This window comes from Rhinatrema bivittatum, chromosome 1 (genome assembly GCF_901001135.1).
Source record: "Rhinatrema bivittatum chromosome 1, aRhiBiv1.1, whole genome shotgun sequence".
Classification (NCBI taxonomy): Eukaryota; Metazoa; Chordata; class Amphibia; order Gymnophiona; family Rhinatrematidae; genus Rhinatrema; species Rhinatrema bivittatum.
In genome coordinates this window covers 311426655-311449066 of record NC_042615.1, presented here as the reverse complement: position 1 = coordinate 311449066, position 22412 = coordinate 311426655, and the positions used below count along the sequence as shown (strand labels likewise).

At 49.0% G+C, this 22412-nt stretch overlaps 1 protein-coding gene across 1 annotated transcript in view; it reads left to right on the top strand.

Moving 5' to 3' along the window:
* Positions 1-22412, top strand: part of METAP1 (methionyl aminopeptidase 1) — a 129470-nt gene that overhangs the window by 101751 nt on the left and 5307 nt on the right. Inside the window, exons 9-10 of the mRNA XM_029597407.1 lie at positions 2150-2293; positions 15673-15738. Coding sequence (XP_029453267.1) covers positions 2150-2293; positions 15673-15738 — 210 coding nt within the window. The remainder of the gene's footprint in view (positions 1-2149; positions 2294-15672; positions 15739-22412) is intronic.

Genomic DNA, 22412 nt, shown 5'->3' with positions numbered 1-22412 from the left:
GAAATCCTTAATCTGGCCTGCCGATGACCAGTGATACAAGGGCAATATTGCCTCCTTTTTCCTACTGCTTCTTCTTATATTGGCTCAAGCACTGTTCGTCCCTTCTGCTTTATCCCACCTGCGTATTGGGGTTTCTGACTGAGCCTTCCCTCTATGAACATAGGATAGGACTTGGGTGGTGGGGAAGAGAGTACTTTAGGAGGTGGTCGCCATCACTTTCATCATGCAGAACCTTTGTCCCCCCCTTGCACTTCAGAAGAACTCTCTCAAATCTCCTCTCGACGGGTGCACCTCTACTCCCCCGCATAGTGAGCCACTCGCTGTGGATTATTGTGAGCAGCGGTTGTGTTTGGGCAAAGCTTGGTGATTGTCGTGTTAGTCCACTTGAATATGTAGAAGATAAGGTCTACAAACAAGTTGTAGATAATAACCTTTCACTGGACTAACCTAATACATCTACGATGAGCTTTCATTAAGCCAGTGAGAAGTGCAGTTGCACTGGATTTAAATAGTAATGAGTCTGCTAGGCATGAGATTACGTGGATAGGTCATTACATCTCACAAAAGGGAAATGGGGAGAAGGGATGGAGTGAGTTAGTAAAACTTTTACATTTCAAAAGGATACAGTCTGATGGGTGAGAGTCCATGTTAAGTCCTTTTTGTGCTTGTTTTTTTTTTTTTGTTCAAAGTGTTGGATCTTCTTAATTTCAATTGTTTTGCATTCTTGTGTGCTCCTGAAATTCCCTGATTGTGATGTTGGTAAGGGAGGGATCTTCTTTTCAGAAATGTTCACCTCCCAAGGTATCTCTGTAATGTGTTATGTTTGAGAAGATGTATTTTTGTCCATAATTTTTGGCTTGTTTGAGTGTGGCATGCTTCTTCACGTTTGTTTTGTATTGGGTAATTATAGAGTCCCATGAGATGTTTACCACAATGCGAGCTGTGCCAACACCTATCGCAGGACCCTACAACTAACACCCCCCCCCCCCCCCATGGGAACGGCATCCAGAATAAAAGGTTTACATTCGTGCTCCTCTGTGAATGTCGTGTGCATGATCCACTGTGTAAGGAAGAAACAAGTGAAAAATTAGACATGCAGCCTGCATGTGCATACTTTTCCTCCCTCAACTTAATTAGTTTTTGGCCGCATTGAGGGAGAGCAGTTTTCAAACAGATGGTTTTTGCCGGTAAAATGCGTTTCGCCTGCGTAAAGCACTTTAAAAATCAGCCTCACCGTGACCGGATGAGACCGATGGGGACTGGTAGCTTCCAGTTATTGCGAATCTCAGCTGTGTCCCAGGGTAAAAGGGAGGGCACCAAAATTTGGAAGAAAAATCACAAATTTTGCCGGATGAACAAACCACAACATATAAGGAAGGTGTCTGAGAGGGTGATGTTTGTTCCGTAGCATTGTAAGTCCCAGCACATCAAAGCTTTCCCATAGTACTCATATACAGATTGCTCAGCAAATTTCAGTATTGCAGTATTTTAATTTTGGATTTCTATTTAGCTTTGTGTGGCTGGTCAGTCACATCAAAGTATATCATGGTGAGTTAGCCGGGTTAAAAAGAAAAAAGGTGGAATTTCCTTACAGCTGCATCAGGGCAGGGAGTATCAAACCATGCTTGAAGATATCAAGGAGCTTTTGTGACCTGCTGCCATAAGAGATTGCTGAATTTAAATTGTGCTTTTCTTCATCCCTCCCAATGCCGCCTACGGGCGAAACATGGAACCGTGTCGGAGGCACAGGTTTCAAAACTCTAAATAGTCGGCAACAGGAATATTTGGTGATAAAAGCTGAATACATTTAAAGATCCAGAAGATATTCTATTTACTGTGTGGTCTTTAAGACATTACCGTGCTTTCTTCAGCTCTACCATTTCCTCACAGCTGCCATTTTTCCAGCATCTGGTTTACTGTCAGAATCCACGGTGCTCTGCCTAGTTTTTACCGAGCTGCTGAAATATAAAAATAAGCTGATTCTTACTTCATTGCGAAGGTTCTGTAGTTTCAAGAAAAAAAAAAACCCCCCAAAAACTTGCTTGCCCAAGTATTTGCCCTCTTCTTCCCTCTCCAACTCCCCTCCCCCCACCCCCCGCCCAAAAAAGAGCCATGACATTAAATGTGTGTGTGTGTGTTCCCTTTGCAGTGAAACCTGGAGTCCGATATCGAGAGCTGGGGAACATCATTCAGAGACATGCCCAAGCCAATGGTTTCTCAGTGGTCAGAAGCTACTGCGGGCATGGGATCCACAAGCTTTTCCACACCGCCCCCAACGTGCCGCATTATGCCAGTGAGTACTCTCTGGGTGCCCATGGCCTGTGTAAAAGGGCTGATGATTGCCTAATATAGAGAATGTATGTCTACTGTGGGGAAAGCACAGCCACCTCGGATGGAACGGAGGGGCCTGCATCCTCCACCCTCTTGAGGCCTTGTGGTTACTGTGACGTGACCTGTCCGGTTCTAAGAAAATACATGAGGTAATGAAGAAAGCCATGAGAGATTAGGGTTTTTTCGATTGACTGTTTATAAATTCAAGAGTTGTATGGAATAGATGGATTAAGGAATGGTTACTTAGTCTTCCCAACAGTATTAGGACTAGAGGACACTCCATGAAACTAATAGATTTTAAAACAACTTCTAGAAACTGCTTTTTCAGTCAGTACATAATTAAACCATAGAATTTACTGCCAGAGAATGTGGTCCAGGCTGGTAATTTTAGCTGTGTCTGAAAAGGGTTTGGATCAGTTTTTCTAGCAGGCAAGTCCATCAATCATCATTTTAGCTGGCTGGCCTTGGGCAACTCCACCACCTGCTTCTGGGAGGGAGCAACATGGAAAGGGCTTCCCTATTTGGCATCTGCTGGGTATTTCCCGGTAAACATAGACTGGCCACTTTTGGAGACTGGATGCTGAGTTTAAATCAACATTGGTTTGACACAGCTTGGTACTTAACGTTCTTGATAAGTTTTCTATTTTTATATAGCACTCTGTATCCAAAATGGGTCTCTGCTGACTTTATGGCTGTAGCTTTTGCAGAAAATTGCATGCAGCCACCTCTGGAGTGAAGGGGGGGGGGAAATGCTTGAACTCTGAAGGTTGTACATATTACATGAGATGCTCAGGAATAGGGTAAGAGTACAAGAACAAACCTGATTTCAGCAATGCATGGAAATGCCCCAAAGCAATGAATACAACTTATTGTTTGAGAGTCTATATTTGCTATCCCCGAGTATCCTTATAGGAAAAGCTCAGTCTTTTTGTTCTAAAGGAGGACCATTGTTAGAGGAAATATACCCAATCTCCAGAGGCACAAGCAAGTTAGGGGAATTATTACTGAAAAAATACCATGGATATCTCGCTGCATCTAGCAAATGAAAACACACCCGAGCATTTTAGTTTAAACATCTTTATTCAACAAGTGATATAACAGTTTTACAATGAAAATAAAAACCTTCGTTATGTGCACCACAGTATCACCATAAATAAAAATATATTTCAAAACTCATACCAAACAGAATGTTTTGTATTTTTGAATCTTTAATTCATGAACTTTTTTACTTTTACTATTTTTCTTCATTCTAAAGTTTTACATAAAACATTCTAGTGCCTTTCTTTTGGTACCCTCAGGATCCACATTAAATTCAATTGAATATGGTCACAGCAACAGGTCCATGTACTCTGGCGTCTTTTTAAAATGTTAATCCATAAAGGGCCAGATTTTGTAACCTACGTGCGGGCATAGATTTGTGCGCACAACCCAGCGGGCACAAATCTGTGCCCGATTTTATAACATGCGCGTGCAGCCGCGCGCATGTTATAAAATCCAGGGTCGGCGCGTGCAAGAGGGTGCACACTTGTGCACCTTAGGTGCGCCGAGGCTTATGGCTTTCTCCGATTTTCCCCCCCCCCCCACCTTTGTTTTATTATTTACGCCTGCCTCTGGGCAGGCGTAGGTTGCGCACGCCAGCCGAGTGCCGGCACGCGTTCCTCGGGTCCAGCGGCAGTGGCGAGGCCTCTGGCCACTTCCACTCCCCTCCCATTTTTCAAGCCCCGGGACATACGCACGTCCCGGGGCTTGTGCGCGTTGCCGAGCCTTTGCAAAATAGGCTCGGCGCGCGCAGGAGCAGGTTTTCGGGATTTGAAAATCCGCCCCAAAGTGTAATAGTTTTTATGATGGTATGGCAAGACAAGCTTTATGGCTGCTTTCTGTCACAAATTGATTCCAATTGCAGAACTTTGTAGGGTGCAAAAGCAACAGGAAGACATCTAATTTTCTGGCTAAACTCTGGCAATATATACAATCCCCTGGATCTGCTGTGTATTTATTTATTTTATTTTTATTTTACAAATTTTCTATACCGACATTCGTGGGTACAATCATATCAGTTTACAATGAACTAAGAGAAATACATCATATAGTAGAAGTACAGCGCACGGGGGGGGGGGGGGGGGGTGACAGCAAAGGCAAAAGGCATAATGAAAGGGTGATTCAATGGGTGCAAATAACGAGATATTAAGAATATAATATGAAGCATAATAGAAACAGAATATAAGCTAACACAGAGATAGCATAAGATAATTGACATAATTAAGATAACATTGAATGCCGGTATAGAAAAACACTAAATAAATAAATAAATAAATTGTGGGGAGAACGAAAATGAGGACTAGGAGACCTAGGCTGGGGATGCCTGTTTAAAGAGCCAGATCTTGAGCTTTTTCCTAAATTTGTACTGGCAGGGCTCAGTGGGGAGAGCATTCCAGTGGGTGGGTCCTGCAACAGAAAGGGCTCGCTCTCTCGTGGTGGTGAGATGAGCGTTCTTGAGGGGGAGGGGGTGTGGAGGGTAGCTTTGTGGGTTGTTCTAGTGGGGCGGTTGTGGAGGATGAAACTCAGTGGTTCATCAAGCCAATTGGAGTTGTGAGTGTATAAAGTTGTGTAGACAATGGTGAGAGTTTTGAAGAGGATACGTGAGGGTATGGGGAGCCAATGAAGTCCTTTGAGAACAGGTGTTATATGGTCGGATTTGCTGGTATTAGTGAGGGTTCTAGCTCCCGCATTCTGTAGCATTTGAAGTGGTTTGATAGTGGCGTATGGGAGGCCCAGAAGTAGGGAATTGCAGTAGTCCATTTTTGGGCAGACGGTTGCTTGTATGACAGTGCGGAGGTCGTGTGCATAGAGTAGGGGTTTAAGTTTCTTCATAACATGGAGTTTGTAGAAACCTTCTTTTAGAACGGTGCTGATGTGCTTTTTGAAATTCAGTTGATGGTCAGTCATGACACCAAGGTCACATACAAAAGGTTGAGTGGATGTCGAATTGGACAAGGGGATGCTTGAAAGGGCTAGCCTAGGATTCTGTGGATTTGAGATGATGAGCAGCTCAGTTTTTGTAGTGTTGACAGCAGCATATGTTTGGGTGTGGCCTAGTGTTTTTCTCTCTCTGGCGCCACAAAGTCTTTTGATGTGTGCCCTAGAATGTTATAGCACTTATAAAATATCCTGAACCCACAACTTTCTTCACTCTTTCTGTCTTTAAAAATACAGTGGGCTAGCAGCTCACATTTATGTTCAGTGGTCTCGTAGTAATAGAGCAGTAAAAGGCTGCCTCTCTCTCCTTCGGTTAATCCCATCTGATTTAGTGCCTTCCTACTGTTTTACAATTGGAGTAATCAAAAGCGCTTTTGTAACCCAAATCTGGCTTGGGGTCAGTTATTCATGGGACAGCTGGGACCAAGCTTTTTTTTTTTTTTTTTTTTTTTTTTAAATTTACCTGTTTTATAAGTAAACTGGGGAAAATATTCTCAGTGTTATTGCACTAAACTAAACATAAGACCACTACAAATATTACAGAACACAGCTGCAAGAGTATTAACTGGAAAAAGGAAAAGAGACCACATTACAGAAACACTGGCCGAGTTACACTGGCTTCCCATTGAACAAAGAATACAGTACAAGACACTATGCACCATACACAAATTAATACACAACGAAAACGCAGACTGGCTCAACACGGCCCTTCGTGTACACATCCCCAACAGAAATCTAAGATCAGCCAACAAGGCACTTCTAACTATTCCATCAGTCAAAACAGCAAGACTAACCCAGGTAAGAGAGAGAGCGTTATCCTTAGCGGGACCCATACTATGGAACTCCATGCCCTTGGAATTAAGACTACAACGAGAAAACAAAACATTCAGAAAAAATCTAAAAACTTGGCTATTTAAACAAGCCTTTCAAAAAGAGAAGGGAGAATAGATTCCAAGGACTTGCAAGGTTCAAACCAGGGAAGTGCAAGAGACAAAACACCCACACAAACAGGAATCAATAAGGGTGTTCGGTTTTTTTTTTAATAGAATTCATCACTAAAGGATAAGTTACATTTATAGAATGAGTCCTGAACTCAAACTGCTATAGATTTGACCTGGACAGAATAGTGATCACACTCATTTAACATCTAGCTTTGATTAAAAACTTATGTTACCGAACCTAATGGCACCTGTGTAAACTGATAAATTTTAATAACATTATTTTTGTGCCTTACTGTAAACCGTTGTGACGATAGCCACCTTAATGACGGTATAGAAAAGATTTAAAATAAAATAAATAAAAATAAAAAAATAAACAAGAATAAGCTGATCCGTAATAATCTACAACCCCAACATCACATTTATTTATTTATTTGTTTGTTTTTTCTATACCGAGGTTCAATCACACACATCACACCGGTTTACATAGTAACAGAGGATTCGATAAGAAAATATTTCCTCCTGATCAGTCTTCTGTCGAGACATGCTATCCTCTTGCTTTTATTTGTTGTGTGTCCTGTCTGTCTATTCTGACTAGATTTGAAAGTTCCAAGCAGTAGGGACCGATCATCCATTATGTGTCTCTAAAGCACTGTATACATCTGGTATGAGCTACACAAATCATGACGACGATTATCAACCTGCCACACAGAAAAATGCTGTGCCCTTGCCCTTGCAACCTCCGTTCAGTTCAGCGTGCTCACCAAGATCACAAGTCAGAGGCCACTGGAGTGCTGTCCTTGTCTGATGCAGGACTTCTGAGGTTGCCACCTTTTTTTTTTTTTTTTGTTTCCCTTTTTTATGGTTCAGGAACGAGGCTGTAAGTCTGCGTTTCTCATGCCAAGCAGAGTTTGTAACTAAGGGCCTGGTTTTAAAAAGTATTACTCGAGTAAAACTGGGTTTTACTCGAGTGAATACACTTTAATTTAGTAAGTGGGCTTTTGAAAATTGCTCCAATATATGCCATTGAATTGTCCATAGGATTTACTTGAATAAGTGCACTTTTCCTAGCGTGTAGCAGATGGACTCGGGACTAATGGATATAGTGTACTTCTGATAGCAGTTGGAGACGGATCAGATTTCAATCTGACATCAGCCCTAGTACATATACTCCTGCAGGAAATGCAGCTCTTCAGTATTTTCTGTCTCCATAGCAGTTAGGGACTCTATGCACACTAGCACAGCCTTAAGAGTAAATTTTATTGAAGAAATCTTACCTCAACAGACGAGCCCCGTTCTCCTGCAGTGACACCCGTTGGGTCCCTCCCCCAGTCGAGATTCCTGGGGTGATTTCCACGATCCCTCGGAGGTAAGACTCGGTCCGGCGGCCGACCCTTGGCGGGGACCTAGCCCCTGACATCGGGTGAGGCTGAGAGGCAGCGGGTGCAACCTTGAGCGCGGCAGTGAAGGTATTTTCCCTCTCCCTCCGCTGCCGTAGACCGCCCGGAACAAAACCGGGAAGCACCGAGACAAGGTAAGGTAGAAATCTATTTAAAAGTCTCCGGTCTCCGAAGCTCGAGGAGACGCACAGGGTGCCAGCCAGGACCAGTGCCACCGGGTTGATCTGCCCTAGCAGGGCTAGACCCTGGTCAGATCTGAGGGTCCTCCCATGTGGAGACCCTCCGAGGTGGTCGCCGTCACCATTTTGGCCCTGTTCGCCACCCTGTCCGCTGTCTCGATCCGTGCGCACAGAGGCGAGCCGTGTGCACAAATCCCTTGTGTACACAAGCGAAGCGCATAGCCACGCACTCACTCGGCTGGGCGCATAATTTCGACCCGTGCGCACAACAAGCGCACACATCGCTCTGCATGAGCGCACCAAACCTACGCGCGCATCTTCGATCCACACCGGAGCACACAACTGTATTGTACGTGCACAAATCATGGCGACACCTGAAAATAAACTCAGGGCCTTTGCCCAGCATCCCACATTAGAGCTGCACAGCATGAGGAGGCCACGGCCCTGTGTATACAGTGCGAAGAGGCCCTAGGGGACCCAACTCATGGCCCTCCCCAGCCGGTACCGGACCCCAGCCTCTGGAGCAGTACGCCGGACCTAGCATCACAAGCGGGACACCCCTCAAACGGGGTTCCCCAGGGATAAGGCGCCCCCTAGTCTAGACCCAACTTCTATCTCCTGGGTGGAATTCTTCAAAGGTCTGCATACCTTCGTCCACATGCAACCAGGGCTCCCTACAATGCAGTCACAGGCCCCAACAGAGGACCTCAACATGCCAGGACCCTCTATGCCCAGAGAAGTGATCCCACCACCCAGAGGCCCCACCTTCGGGGACACAGACATCTCAGATGAGGAGTCAGAACCCCTGGAGGAAGTTGAACTCCCTCCGGGGACAGAACCTCATCAAACCATGAGACACTTCTTCACCAAGGACAAACTTCCAGACCTGGTCACACAGAGCTTAAAAGAACTTGCCATCCTGGGCACAAGTGCCTTGGGGGAACCTAAGCCGAACCCACTTTTGGAGGGACTTAGTCAGACCTCCCGCCATTTCCCACTATTACAAGCCATCCAGCAACTAATTGACCTGGAATGGGATGCCCCAGAAATCACGTTCAGAGGGGGCCGGGCTCTGGCAGCCATGTACCCTCTGGACCCTGCCGCCAAAGAGCTCCTGGCATGTCCGAAAGGGGATGCCATGGTCTGTGCGGTCTCGAAGCGCACTACTATCCCGGTGGAGGGAGGAGCAGCACTCAAGGATGCTCAAGATAGACATCTGGAATCCATCCTCAAACAGTCATTTGACGTCTCCGCTATGTCTTTACAGATCGCGGCCTGCTGTGCCGTGGTGACACGCGCCTGCTTAGCACAGACCAGGAACAACACTCCTGGGGAAGCCCTGGAACCAGCCGTATTATTCCTCGCGGACGCCGCTTTGGATCTGGTACGCACAGCAGCTAGAGGAGTCTGATCCGCCGTGGCAGCCAGAAGACAAATCTGGCTCAGAAACTGGTCAGTCGACGCAGCCTCCAAAACGAGACTCACAAGGATGCCTTTCAAGGGAACACTCCTGTTCGGAAGCGAACTTGAGAAACTAGCCAATAAGTGGGGCGAGTCCCCACTGCCGTGGCTACTGGAGGACAGGAATAAGAGAAACCAGCAATCCTTCCCCCGGACCTCCAGGGGCAGAGGATCACAGCGCTTCAACCCATATAGAAGCTCAAATCAAGCGGCCCCGCCCCGCAGGCCGGAGCCAGTCCTTTCGGAACAAGCACAATAAAAGGGGATCCAGCTCGGGCCCAGGCCCCAACCGCACCTCACAATGAAGATCAGCCGACCCATCCAAAGAAGAAGCCATAGGGGCAGACTGGCCCTATTCTACCAAAGATGGGTCGAGATAACTTAGGACAAGTGGGTCCTATCCATCATTCGAGAGGGATATTACCTAGATTTCCACCACCTCTCTCAGGACAAGTTTGTGGAATCTCCCTACCACAACCCTTCCAAGAGAATGGCAGTGGAAGCTACACTGACCAGATTACTAGCCTTAGAGGCTATAACACCGGTGCCTCCACAACAAATAAATACTGGCCATTATTCCATCTATTTTATCGTTCCAAGAAGGAAGGAACATTCAGATCTATCCTGGACCTCAAGGCGGTCAACTGTCACCTGAAGATTCCTCGCTTCCGCATGGAAACTCTACGCTCGGTAAAATGGGCGATTCAACCGGGAGAGTTCCTTACCTCCCTGGATCTGTCGGAAGCCTACCTACACATTCTGATCCATCAAGAGCATCAGTGTTTTCTACGCTTCTTGGTCTTGGACAGTCACTACCAGTTCCAGCACTACCTTTCGGGTTAGCCACTGCACCCTGGACGTTCACCAAGATCATAGTGGTGGTGGCAGCAACACTGAGGAAGGAAGGAATCCACGTGCACCCTTATCTAGACGATTGGCTGATCAGAGCGAAATCCCCAGAGGAAAGCCACCAGGCAACCAACAGAGTCAAAACTCTACTGGAGAGCCTCAGGTGGGTGGTCAACACAAACAAGAGCTGCCTGCAGCCTTCCCAATCTCTAGAATACTTGGGAGTCTGGTTCGACACCAAACAAGACAAGGTCATCCTGACACCGACAAGGAGATCAAAACTGATGACCCAGTTACGAACCCTGCTGAGCGAACTTCGCCCCATAGCATGGAATTACCTACAAGTTCTCGGCCTCATGGCATCCACACTGGAAGTAGTCCCATGGGCACGGGCTCACATGAGACCTCTACAAGGCTCGCTACTATCACAATGGAATCCACTGTCCCAGAACTACACCTTACGGCTTCAGCTTCCGGACAGAGTTCGGGCCCAGCTACGATGGTGGCTACAAGAAGCCCATCTGAGCCAGAGAAGGAGACTGTCCTCCGCAACCTGGATTCTACTCACCACGGATGCCAGCCTACGAGGATGGGGAGCACACTGCCAGGAGGTAACCGCCCAAGGGCAATGGAACAAAGAAGAATCGGGATGGAATATCAATCGCCTAGAAGCCCGGGCAGTCAGACTAGCCTGCCTAAGGTTCGGTCACAGACTCCGAGGCAAAGCGGTCAGAGTAATGTCTGAAAATGCCACAACAGTGGCCTACATCAAACGTCAGGGAGGAACCAGAAGCCAACAGGTGTCTCTGGAAATAGACCCCCTAATGTCATGGGTGGAAGTGAATCTTCAAGAGATCTCGGCCATCCACATTGCCGGGAAAGACAATGTCGCAGCGGACTACCTCAGCAGAGAAAGTCTAGATCCAGGAGAATGGAAACTGTCAACCACAGCATTCCAATTGATAGTAAACCGTTGAGGAACACCAACCATGGACCTCCTGGCAAACCGGTCCAACGCCCAGGCACCCAGTTTCTTCAGCCGCAGGCGGGAACCCCAGTCCCAGGGAATCGATGCCCTGGTACAGACGTGGCCACAGGAGACTCTGATATACACCTTCCCGCGAGGCCCCTATTGGGCGCGATCATCCACAAGATAGAACACCACAGGGGGCCAGTACTTCTAGTGGTCCCGGACTGGCCAAGAAGACCGTGGTACGCAGACATGCGAAGACTGCTGGCCGGGAACCCCCTGCCGCTACCTCCACATGGAGACCTGCTCCAACAGGGATCGATCCTTCACGAGGATCCAGCTCGATTCTCTCTTATGGTCTGGCCATTGAGAAGACTCGCCTAAGGAAGAGCGGATATTCGGGAGCAGTAATTGACACCCTACTCCGAGCACGCAAGTTCTCCACATCCCTAACATACATAAGGATTTGGAGAGTATTTGAATCCTGGTGCGAGGGCCACGACATCATACCAAACTCAGTCAAAATTCCTGCGATTTTGAAATTCCTACACAACGGACTACAGAAGGGATTGTCCCTCAACTCCATCAAGGTACAGGTGGCGGCCTTGTCATGCTACGAAACCAAGAGCTAGAGTGGCAGGATAACCTCTCACCCGATGTCTCCCACTTCCTGAAAGGAGTCCAGCTCATCCGACCACCCCTAAAGTGGCCGGGGCCTCTTTGGAACCTTAACCTGGTCCTAGAATTCCTAGCAGGAACCTTCTTTAGACCTTTCCGCAGCCTGTCTCTCCGACTATTAACATTGAAGACAGCCTTCCTGCTGGCAGTCTGTTCAACCTGTCGTATATCCGAGCTACAAGCACTGTCCTGCCGAGAGCTGTTCCTCAGACTCACCCCAGGAACCATCCAGTTACGCACAGTTCTGTCGTTCCTCCCCAAAGTGGTGTCTCACTTCCATCTCAACCAAACCATCTCTCTACCATCGCCAGATGAGCATAAGAATTCGGAAGAGGCTCGAGGGCTACGCCATTTCAACATCGGCAGACTCCTAGTCCGATACCTGGAAAGGTCGGAATCCGTACGAAAGACGGACCACCTATTCATCCTTCACAGTGGGAAGAAGCAGGGGGAAGCGGCCTCGCGAGCAACCATAGCCTGCTGGATCAAAGAAGACATCAAGGCGGCCTACGTGGAAGCAGGCAAGCCACCGCCTTTACAAGTCAAGGCCCATTCTACTAGAGCCCAGGCAGTGTCCTGGGCGGAAACCAAGATGCTGTCACCCGCCGAGATCTGCAGGGCGGCGACATGGTCCTCCATCCACACTATCTCCAGTTTTTACCACCTGGATGTTCAGGCTCGAGAGGACACAGCATTTGCAAGGGCAGTACTAAGTGGGTCACGGGCAGCCTCCCACCCGGTTCGGGAGTAGCTTTTATACATCCCATTGGTCCTGAGTCCATCTGCTACCCGCTAGGAAATGGAGAAATTACTTACCTGATAATTTCGTTTTCCTTAGTGTAGACAGATGGACTCAGCATCCCACCTTCGGCTGCCGGTACTCATGGAATTCTCGGGGACATCCCCGGGAGCGAGTGATCCAAGGGTAAGCCATGCTTTCCTTCATCTAGGACACCCATCCTACTGGGTGTCGGCGTTTCTCGGTTGAGGGCACTGGCGGTCTCCAGCTATAGCCAATTCAACCAGTTCAAATGAATCAAGTTAATCAAGTTATAAAGTTAATCAAGTTGTTCAAATTATTCAGTCATACTTATATCCACAATGCTTTTCGAGGAGAATACTGAAAAGCTGCACTTCCTGCAGGGGTATATGTACTAGGGCTGACGTCAGATTGAAATCTGATCCGTCTCCAACTGCTAGCACGAGTACACCATACCCATTGGTCCTGAGTCCATCTGTCTACACTAAGAAAAACAAAATTATCAGGTAAGTAATTTCTCCATTACTCGAGTAAATGGCTTTTGAAAATTGCTACGAGTACATTACATTTACATGCGTAAATCCTTTGAAAGTTATCCCATTAGTTTTTACAAGTTTAAGACAAAAGGAATTCTGTAGGTTTTTTTTTGTTTGTTTTTTTTGGGTTTTTTTTTACTGAGAAGGGTTTGGGAGGTATCCACTGGATTAGTGGTTTTTTTTTTGTTTGTTTTTTTTGGGTTTTTTTTTACTGAGAAGGGTTTGGGAGGTATCCACTGGATTAGTGAAGTGCAAAGTCTTGAATCAGAGGTGTTTCCAGCACTTTCGAGTCTGACTCCAGTAATGCCTCTGCTATACTTTAATCAAGAACAAGTTCCAAGGAAAGTGTGTTGTCCTCTTTGAAACTCATACTGGCTAAGCCAGCTACCCCAGCAGCCTTTGCTTACCTTCCATAGGATAGCTTGACAGCACTTCGAAGCACTTAGATCTTATTGAAGCCGGTGACTGATCCAGATGCCTTCATTAAGCAGCATGGATGTGCATGACTCTGTCACTGTCTGTAATTTGCCCTGAGAATCTGTTGTCGCCTGCTGCGGGAGTTCGCTCGTGCAGTAAGTGAAAGCTTGACACTAGCCTGTGCATGCTGCAGCCTGTTCTCCAGCTAGGGAGCATTGGACGTGAGCCCTGCAGCCTTCAGGCTCAATGCCAGGGTCTCTTTCCACTGAGCCGAGGGATGAGCTCCACAAACTGAGCTAGCGGGAGACCTCTGTTTACTTTAACTTTCTCCTCGTTATAATTTTATCCTGCCACCCAGTGGCTTCCTGATAGGCTGACTAGGAAAGCAGAAGGCCACTGGGTTTCCATCATCGTAAGAATTATGGAGACTCTTTGAATTAAAATTTGTATTTTCTCCCTCTCATGGTGTGCAGTGCTGTAGTTTAGCATAGTATCCTGTTGCAAGTTGCACAGCATCCATCACCGTTAAAGCAGTGCTGGGAATCCAGGGTTCAGATCTTGCTTCTCCCACTGAACCTTGTATTTCCCATTGCCTCAGGCATCTACAGAAGATGAAATCTTCTGCGCAGGGACTCCTCACAGCTTTATGCAATGTGTTGTGCAGCAGCCGGGCTTAGGGCACTGTGGGAATGACATTTTAAATAAATGGGCTTGTTTGGTCTGGAGAAGAGGGGAAGGGGCATCCTTTGAATCTCTGGCTCCCGCCTTTGGGCTTGTCTGCAGCCATAGTACTTTCACATAGGGTAGAGGCAGTGCTGAACCAGCATTTTGAGTCAAGTGGCATTCGCCTCACGTGGAGTAACGCGCGTCTCCTCCTTTGAGCATGCAGGAGGCCTGTCCCCTAAACGGAAGCCTGTGTCGCATTTGTTGCTGTGGTGGGGCTTCTGTAGTATCGGCCATGGGGTGGCGTGAGAGTAACCTTCCAAGCAGTTTCCTGGGGTATGACAGCACTTTTCCCCATAGAAATGGGCGGCTAGAAAATCGTCCGCTTGATACGCGGGTGAAAGTGCGTGTGTAGGGCCTCTCTGCGTGCACATTTTACCTGCAGTATGAGGAAGCGTTCCCGGGGGTGGAGGGGGAGAGGGGTAAGTTTGCACTTACGAACATACTTTTGAATTTTCAAAAGAGCGATTGCTGCTTTTTCTTTTTATATATTTGTGCCCTCCCCCCCCCAAAAAAAAACAAAACCCTCACAACCCAACACAAACTAGCAGTAGTTAAATGCATATGTGTACTTTTTTTTTTTTCCTGGGATAATTTTCAAAGGAAAAAGCATAAAGCCTGTGAGAGGAAAGTACCTCCAGACTGTGCACTAATATGAGCAGTTACAAAATCCCCTCCCCCCCTCCTCCTGGTGTGCATACAGTTGAGAGGAGGGAAGCATTGCAGTCACTTCCTTCTTGTCTTGCGAGGTATTTGCGCAGCCCCAGTGCCAGGCTGTCCACCCCAAAAGCAACTGCTGGTGGCTGAAGTGCTTGCTGGCAAATGTTGCTAAGATCCTGCTTGGAAAAAACCTGCTGTACGGATGCAGATGACTCTGGCTTTGCGTTGTTGGGTTTTTTTTTGTTTTTTGACCTGGCGATTTTTTTTTTCCCCTGCTCCTTTTGTAATTCCAGCTCAGTCGGAACCAGGGCTGGGGATCCCAGTGCCATTGGCCAAGGTCATTACAAAATGAGATTTAAATTTTAAGTGGTGGTAGATTTTGCTTAATTTTTTTTTTTTCACTTTTTTGCACTTTGAAATGTAAGGCAGGTGGTTGATTTTGCCATGATGCCAGCTGATTTTACAGCAGCATTCTTGGCTTCCTACTCTTTTTTTTTTTTTTTTTTTTTTTTGCTTAAAAAAAAAAAAAAACCCAAAACAAAAAACAGAGTTTAATAATTAAGTTTCACTGTCTCTCGTTTTGTATTTGATCTCGCTCTACAACATGCAAAGAAGAAAACAAAGCTCGTGATACTTAGTCTGGGCAGATTTCCATTTTTGGCTGCTGTTGAAGTGTTTTTGTACGTTTTGAAATGTCCCCAAACTCACCTTTTGAAGGAACAGGCACATAAGCAGCATAAACAAGTAGAAACTGACCTGGTTCTCACAAGAGCTTGTGTGCTTTTCTGTTTCAGAAAATAAAGCTGTTGGAGTCATAAAGTCAGGACACGTGTTTACCATTGAACCAATGATTTGTGAAGGTAAGCGACCAAGCCCGTTTTCTGTGAGTTCTACTGCGCAAACTTGAATCAGAATCTGATATCTGATGCATCGTCATTGGTTTTTTAAGATAGCTGGGTGGCATCTGGCAGAGTGTTGGCATTGATAAAAGAGCAAGAGGGGCTGTGGTGATGGTGCTTTGAGCCAGGCACGATGCAAGCAGGTGCCTGTGTGTGTGTGTGTTTGTGTTTCCCCAAATGCCAGTGCTGACATGCAGTTCCCCTGCCCTTTCTGATTAAGCATTGGTGTAGCTCCCTCTTGGTTTTGGGGGTCACCTAATTGAAGGGTTACAACAGAGTCCCAAGGCCACAGTTTCTCTGCTGGATCTCTTACTTGCTCAAACACATCTGACTTCAGCCCTGGGCGCCGGGGTTCACCGGCGGGGAAGAGGTACACACACATCCAGGACCCTTAGCGCTCTGGTGGGATTCTGTGTCACACTCGGCCGCTCTCGTACAGTTCACAGTCACTGATTTTGCACTCACTGGTAGAGGAGTCCTGTGGATGTAGCAAGACCCCCCCCCCCCCCCCAAAAAAAAAAAAAAACATGGCAAGGAGTCTGCTGTGGTGGTCAATTCAGTTTACAGAAGTTAAAAAAAAAAAAAAAAAAAAAAGTCCAAACTAGGATGGCAAAAAATTATGAAGAACAACACAAAATTATAATAGCCTCTGTCTCTTTACTCATGATGCAAGATCTTGCAGCTCCTCTTGATGTTACTGAATCTGTCCAGGCAGAAAAAACCCTTCCTATAAAAGGCGGGAAAACATGTTTCTTTTCCTCTAGAAAAGACATGACCAGAGGGGATCAGATCTCATAAAAGCCCTTTGCTCTCAAACTCTGAAAAAAAACCTCTTTACAAAAACATATTTCCTAGCGTGTAGCCAGATGGACTCAGGACCAGTGGGTTATGTGCTCTTCTGCTAGCAGATGGGAGACGGAGTCAGATTTCAAAGCTGACGTCACTCTAGATATACCCCTGCAGTAACCTCGGCTCTTCAGTATCTCTGTCTCCTAGCAGATGCGGACACTATCCCACACACTAGAATAGTGTTAACAAATACAGCAAAGAAGAGAAAAATTTACCTTAAAGAAGACTGAGCCCTGCTCTCCTGCGGTGAAACCTAAGGGTCCCCCTCCCCTAGTTGAGAATTCCTGGGTTGATTTCCGATATCCCTCAGCACGGGTACATATACCCCCACAAGAAGTGCAGTAATTTCCATCTCCAAAGCAGTTCGGAGCTACCTCATGCTCGCTGAGCGTGTTTCCAAATTCTAATGATTAAATTCATAGAAGAAGCCTACCTGAAGACGAGCCCCGCACTCCTGTGGTGATACCATTCGGTCCCTCCCCCAGTTGAGTTTCCTGAGCTGATTTCCGTGATCCCTTGGAGGTAAGAGCCTCGGTCCGGTGGCCAACTCGCGGCAGGGACCTAGCCCCCGAGTGAGAAGGGCTCGGGCGCGGCATAGAGGCAGCCCCGGTCCCGGTGAGGACTTGGCCCCCGAGCGAGACGAGTTCGGGCGCGGCCTAGAGGCAGCGGGTGCACTTCCTCGAGCACGGCGGCTTCCGGTTGCAGCCGGAGACCCGGCTGCAACCGGAAGCCGGGTCTCCGGCTGCCGGTTTGCAGCCGGAGACCCGGCGGTCTCCGGCTGCAACCCGCAGCCGGAGACCGCCCGGGTTGCAGCCGGGAAGCGCCGAAGACAAGGTAAGGCGTACATCTTTACTGTGGTCTCCGAGGAAGTGAGGATTAGCGGGGTCTGCCTACGTGGCAGCCCGCCAAGGAGGTCGCCATTTTGCCTGCCTGCCCGCCTTCGCCACCTGGGCGCACGTTGCTAGGCGCAAGCTGCTCAGCGCAGGCCAATAGATAGGCGCACGTTCATAGACGCCCATTCATAGGCGCACGTCCATAGACGCCTGTTGATAGGCACACGTTCATAAGATGCCCGTTCCTAGGCGCATGCTGCTAAGCGCATGTTGAGAAGCGCGCATTCATAAGCACCCGTTGATAAGCGCCTGGGGATAAGCGCATATTAGTAGGCGGCACATATTACAAGGCGTATACTCCGGCTGGAAGGAAATAACAGACGAAATGGAGCGTAAGAGAGCCCATGCGTCCGCAGAGCCGGCACCTCCAGAATCAGGCATAAGAGCTCTAAGCCTCTGCTCAGCATGCAACCTCAGAGCCACACTGAGCGAGGATGCAGACTCCCTATGCGCCCAATGTGAGGAGGCCCTGGGAGTTCCAGGCCAGGACTGATCCCAGCCCAGCGTACTTGCCAGTTCCTCAGGGAACACCCCGGACTTAGCAGGCTGCGGTGAGCAGCCAGGGAACCCGAGAGACCTGGTGCCCCTAAGGCCAGATCCGGCTTCGCTTTCCTGGGTGGAATTATTCAAGGGGATTCACGCCTTTGTCCAGGTGCAGTCTGCTCCTCGACTGGGTCCTTCCGTACCGGATGATCCGGCCCCTGGACCCTCAAGACCTAGGCATGGTCACTCGCCACCCGGAAGCCCCACTTATGGGGATTCGGATTGCTCCGAGGAAGATGAGGAGCCCCCCGAGGAGGGAGAACTCCCCATGGAGATAGAACCATATCGGACCATGAGACGCTTCTTTCGGAAGGAGGATCTCCCAGACCTGGTCTCTCAATGCCTGTCAGAACTGGCTATTCCGGGCCAGGACACCCCAGGGGAACCTAGAATGGAACCCCCTGCTAGAGGGCCTGCGCCAAACGGCTCACCATTTTCCCCTCCTACAAGCAGCACAGCAGCTAATTGATCTGGAATGGAATGCGCCGGAGGCCTCATTCAAAGGGGGTCGGGCCTTATCGGGCATGTACCCTCTGCACCCGGCGACCAAGGAGCTGCTGGCGTGCCCCAAGGTAGACGCCATAGTAAGCGCAATTGTGAAGTGCACCACCATTCCGGTGGAGGGGGGAGCGGCCCTCAAGGATACACATGACCGGCGCATGGACGCCATTCTGAAACAAGCTTTTGAGGTGGCAGCCATGTCCCTACGAATTGCGACCTGCTGCACCGTGGTGACGTGTTCCTGTTTATTACAAGCTAGGAACAACACCCCGGGAGAAGAAATGGAATCAGCTCTCTCGTTCCTCACTGACGCAGCCTCCGACCTAGTCCGTACGGCAGCCAAGGGAGTGTCATCCTCAGTGGCAGCCAGGAGACAGCTCTGGCTACGTAATTGGGCGGCCGACTCTTCCTCCAAGACACGCCTCACAAGACTGCCCTTTAAGGGATCCCTACTTTTCGGCAGCGATCTCGAGAAGCTGGCTAATAGATGGGGCGCCTCTCCATTACCCCGTCTACCAGAAGACAGGTCGAGGAGGAGCCAGCGTTCTTTTCCTAGGCCATCCAGAGGTAGACACTCTCAGCGCTTCAACCCTTACAGGGCTCGCTACCAAGCACCTCGTTCTCAGGCCAGGAACCAGCCCTTTCGGACTAAGCACAACAAGAGGAGAACCAGCTCTGGTTCTGGTCCCGGCCGCACCCCACAATGACAATCAGCCGACCCATCCGGGGTAGCAGCCATAGGGGGCAGGCTATAACCCTCTTCTACCGCAGGTGGGTCGAGATTACCTCAGACCAGTGGGTCCTCGCCATCATCCGAGAAGGGTATTACCTGGACTTTCTTCGGCTCCCGCTGGACAAGTTTGTGGAATCTCCTTGTTCACCCCTCAAGAAGGCGGCACTAGAAGTTACCTTGCGGAGGCTCCTGTCCCTGAAAGCCATAATCCCAGTGCCTGCAGGGAAGATAAATTCTGGGCATTATTCCATTTATTTCATAGTACCCAAGAAGGAGGGCACTTTCAGGCCCGTTCTGGACCTCAAGTCAGTCAACCGACACCTACGGGTCCCCAGCTTTCGCATGGAAACTCTGCGGTCTGTCAAGAATGCAGTACAGCCAGGGGAGTTTCTCACATCCCTAGATCTGTCGGAAGCCTACTTGCATATCCCAATCCATCGGGATCACCAGCGCTATTTACGCTTCAAAGTCCTGAGCCAACACTTCCAGTTCCGAGCTTTACCCTTAGGGTTAGCTAACGCGTCGCGGATCTTTACCAAGGTCATAGTAGTAGTGGCGGCGGCACTCAGGAAGGAAGGAATTCTCGTCCATCCCTACCTGGACAATTGGCTGATCAGGGCAAAGTCAACGGAGGAGAGCCACCAGGCAACCAACAGAGTTATAGCTCTTCTGGAAAGCCTAGGATGGGTAGTAAACTTGAACAAGAGTTCCCTACAGCCTTCTCAGTCACTGGAATACCTAGGAGTCCGATTCGACACCCAGGAAGACAAGGTCAGTCTGACATCCAAGAGGAGAGCAAAGCTCCGGAATCGTCTGCAGGCCCTGCTGAGCGCCACCCGGCCCACAGCTTGGGATTACCTACAGGTCCTCGGCCTTATGGCATCCACTCTGGAGGTGATACCATGGGCGCGGGCTCATATGAGACCATTACAACGCGCCCTCCTATCTCGGTGGAGCCCACGATCACAGAACTACACTGTACACCTACCCCTACCAGCCAGAGTGCGGAATCAGATACGGTGGTGGTTGCAGCCCGGCCACATGAGCCGGGGGTCAAGAATTCCTCCTCAACCTGGACCCTGCTCACTACAGATACCAGTCTGAACGGATGGGGAGCACACTGTGAGGAACTCACCGCCCAAGGGCGGTGGAACAGAGAAGAGTCGGGGTGGAACATCAACCGACTAGAGGCACAGGCAGTCAGACTAGCTTGCCTGCGATTTGCCCACAGACTCTGAAACAGCAGTCAGAGTGATGTCGGACAACGCCACCACGGTGGCATACATCAACCGTCAAGGCGGAACCAGAAGCCGACCGGTATCTCTAGAAATAGCCCCCCTGATGACTTGGGTGGAAGCAAATCTCCAGGACATCTCCGCCGTCCACATCGCCGGGAAGGACAACACCACGGCCGACTTCCTCAGCAGAGAAAGCCTAAACCCGGGGGAATGGCAGCTGTCGCCCACAGCTTTCCAGATGATTGTGGATCAGTGGGGGACGCCGGGCATGGACCTATTAGCGGACAGGTCCAGCGCTCAAGTACCCAGATATTTCAGCCGCAGGCGGGATCCTCTATCCCAGGGGATCGATGCCCTGGTACAGCCATGGCCTCAGGGGATCCTGCTATATGCCTTTCCTCCATGGCCCCTGCTGGGCACCATTGTACACAGGATTCAGCGGCACAGAGGCCTAGTTCTTCTAGTGGCCCCGGACTGGCCAAGAAGACCCTGGTTCGCAGACATGAGAAGACTGCTGGCAGGGAACCCATTACCCCTGCCTCCACACAGGGACCTGCTGCGGCAAGGTCCCATCCTCCACGAGGATCCAGCTCAATTCTCTCTTACGGTCTGGCCATTGAGAGGGCGAGACTGAAGAAAAGAGGATACTCGGGGCCGGTTATAGATACACTCCTCCGAGCTCGCAAGTTCTCCACATCACTAACATACATAAGGATCTGGAGAGTATTTGAAGCCTGGTGCAACACTCACAGCACCAATCCACATGCTGCTAAGATCCCTATCATTTTGGATTTCCTGCAAGATGGACTTCAGAAGGGTCTATCCCTCAGTTCCATCAAGGTTCAAGTGGCAGCGCTATCCTGCTACGGTCCCAGGAGGGATGGCAACAGCATTGCCACACACCCAGACGTTTCACGTTTCCTGAAAGGAGTCAAACACATTCGCCCGCCACTGAAGTGGCCAGTGCCCCTGTGGAACCTCAACCTAGTTTTGGAATTTCTAGCGGGACCCGCCTTCAGGCCCCTTCGAGGCCTGTCTCTCCGTTCGTTAACCTTGAAGATGGTGTTCCTGCTGGCTGTCTGCTCAGCACGCCGCATCTCAGAGCTACAAGCACTGTCCTGCCGTGATCCGTTTCTCAGAATCACTCCAGAGGCTATCCATCTTCGCACGGTTCCTTCCTTCTTACCCAAAGTAGTCTCACACTTCCACCTCAATCAAACCATATCCTTGCCTACCACTGAAGATTTGAAGAAGTCGGAAGAAGGTCGAATTCTACGCCATCTCGACATTGGCAGGCTGCTGTCCAGATACCTGGACATGTCAGAAGCAGTACGAAAGACGGACCACCTGTTCGTCCTTCACAGCGGGAAGAAGCAAGGGGAAGCGGCCTCACGGGCAACCATCGCCCGCTAGATCAAAGAAGTTATCAAGGCAGCCTACGTAGAAGCGGGAAAACCACCGCCTCTACAGGTCAAGGCTCATTCTACCAGAGCGCAAGCGGCATCCTGGGCAGAAACTAGGATGCTGTCGCTTGCAGAGATATGTAAAGCGGCGACGTGGTCCTCCCTCCATACTTTCTCCAGATTCTACCGTCTGGACGTCCAGGCCAGGGAGGACACAGCATTTGCGAGGGCAATCCTGAACGGACCTCAGGCAGCCTCCCGCCCAGTCCGGGAGTAGCTTTTGTACAGCCCACTTGTTTTGAGTCCATCTGCTACACACTAGGAAATGTAGAGATTACTTACCTGATAATCTCCTTTTCCTTAGTGTATGCAGATGGACTCAGCATCCCGCCCGGCTGCCGGTATACATGGGGATTCACCGACTCACGGTAAGCCATGTTTTCTTATGATAGGGCATCCACCCTGCCGGGTGTCG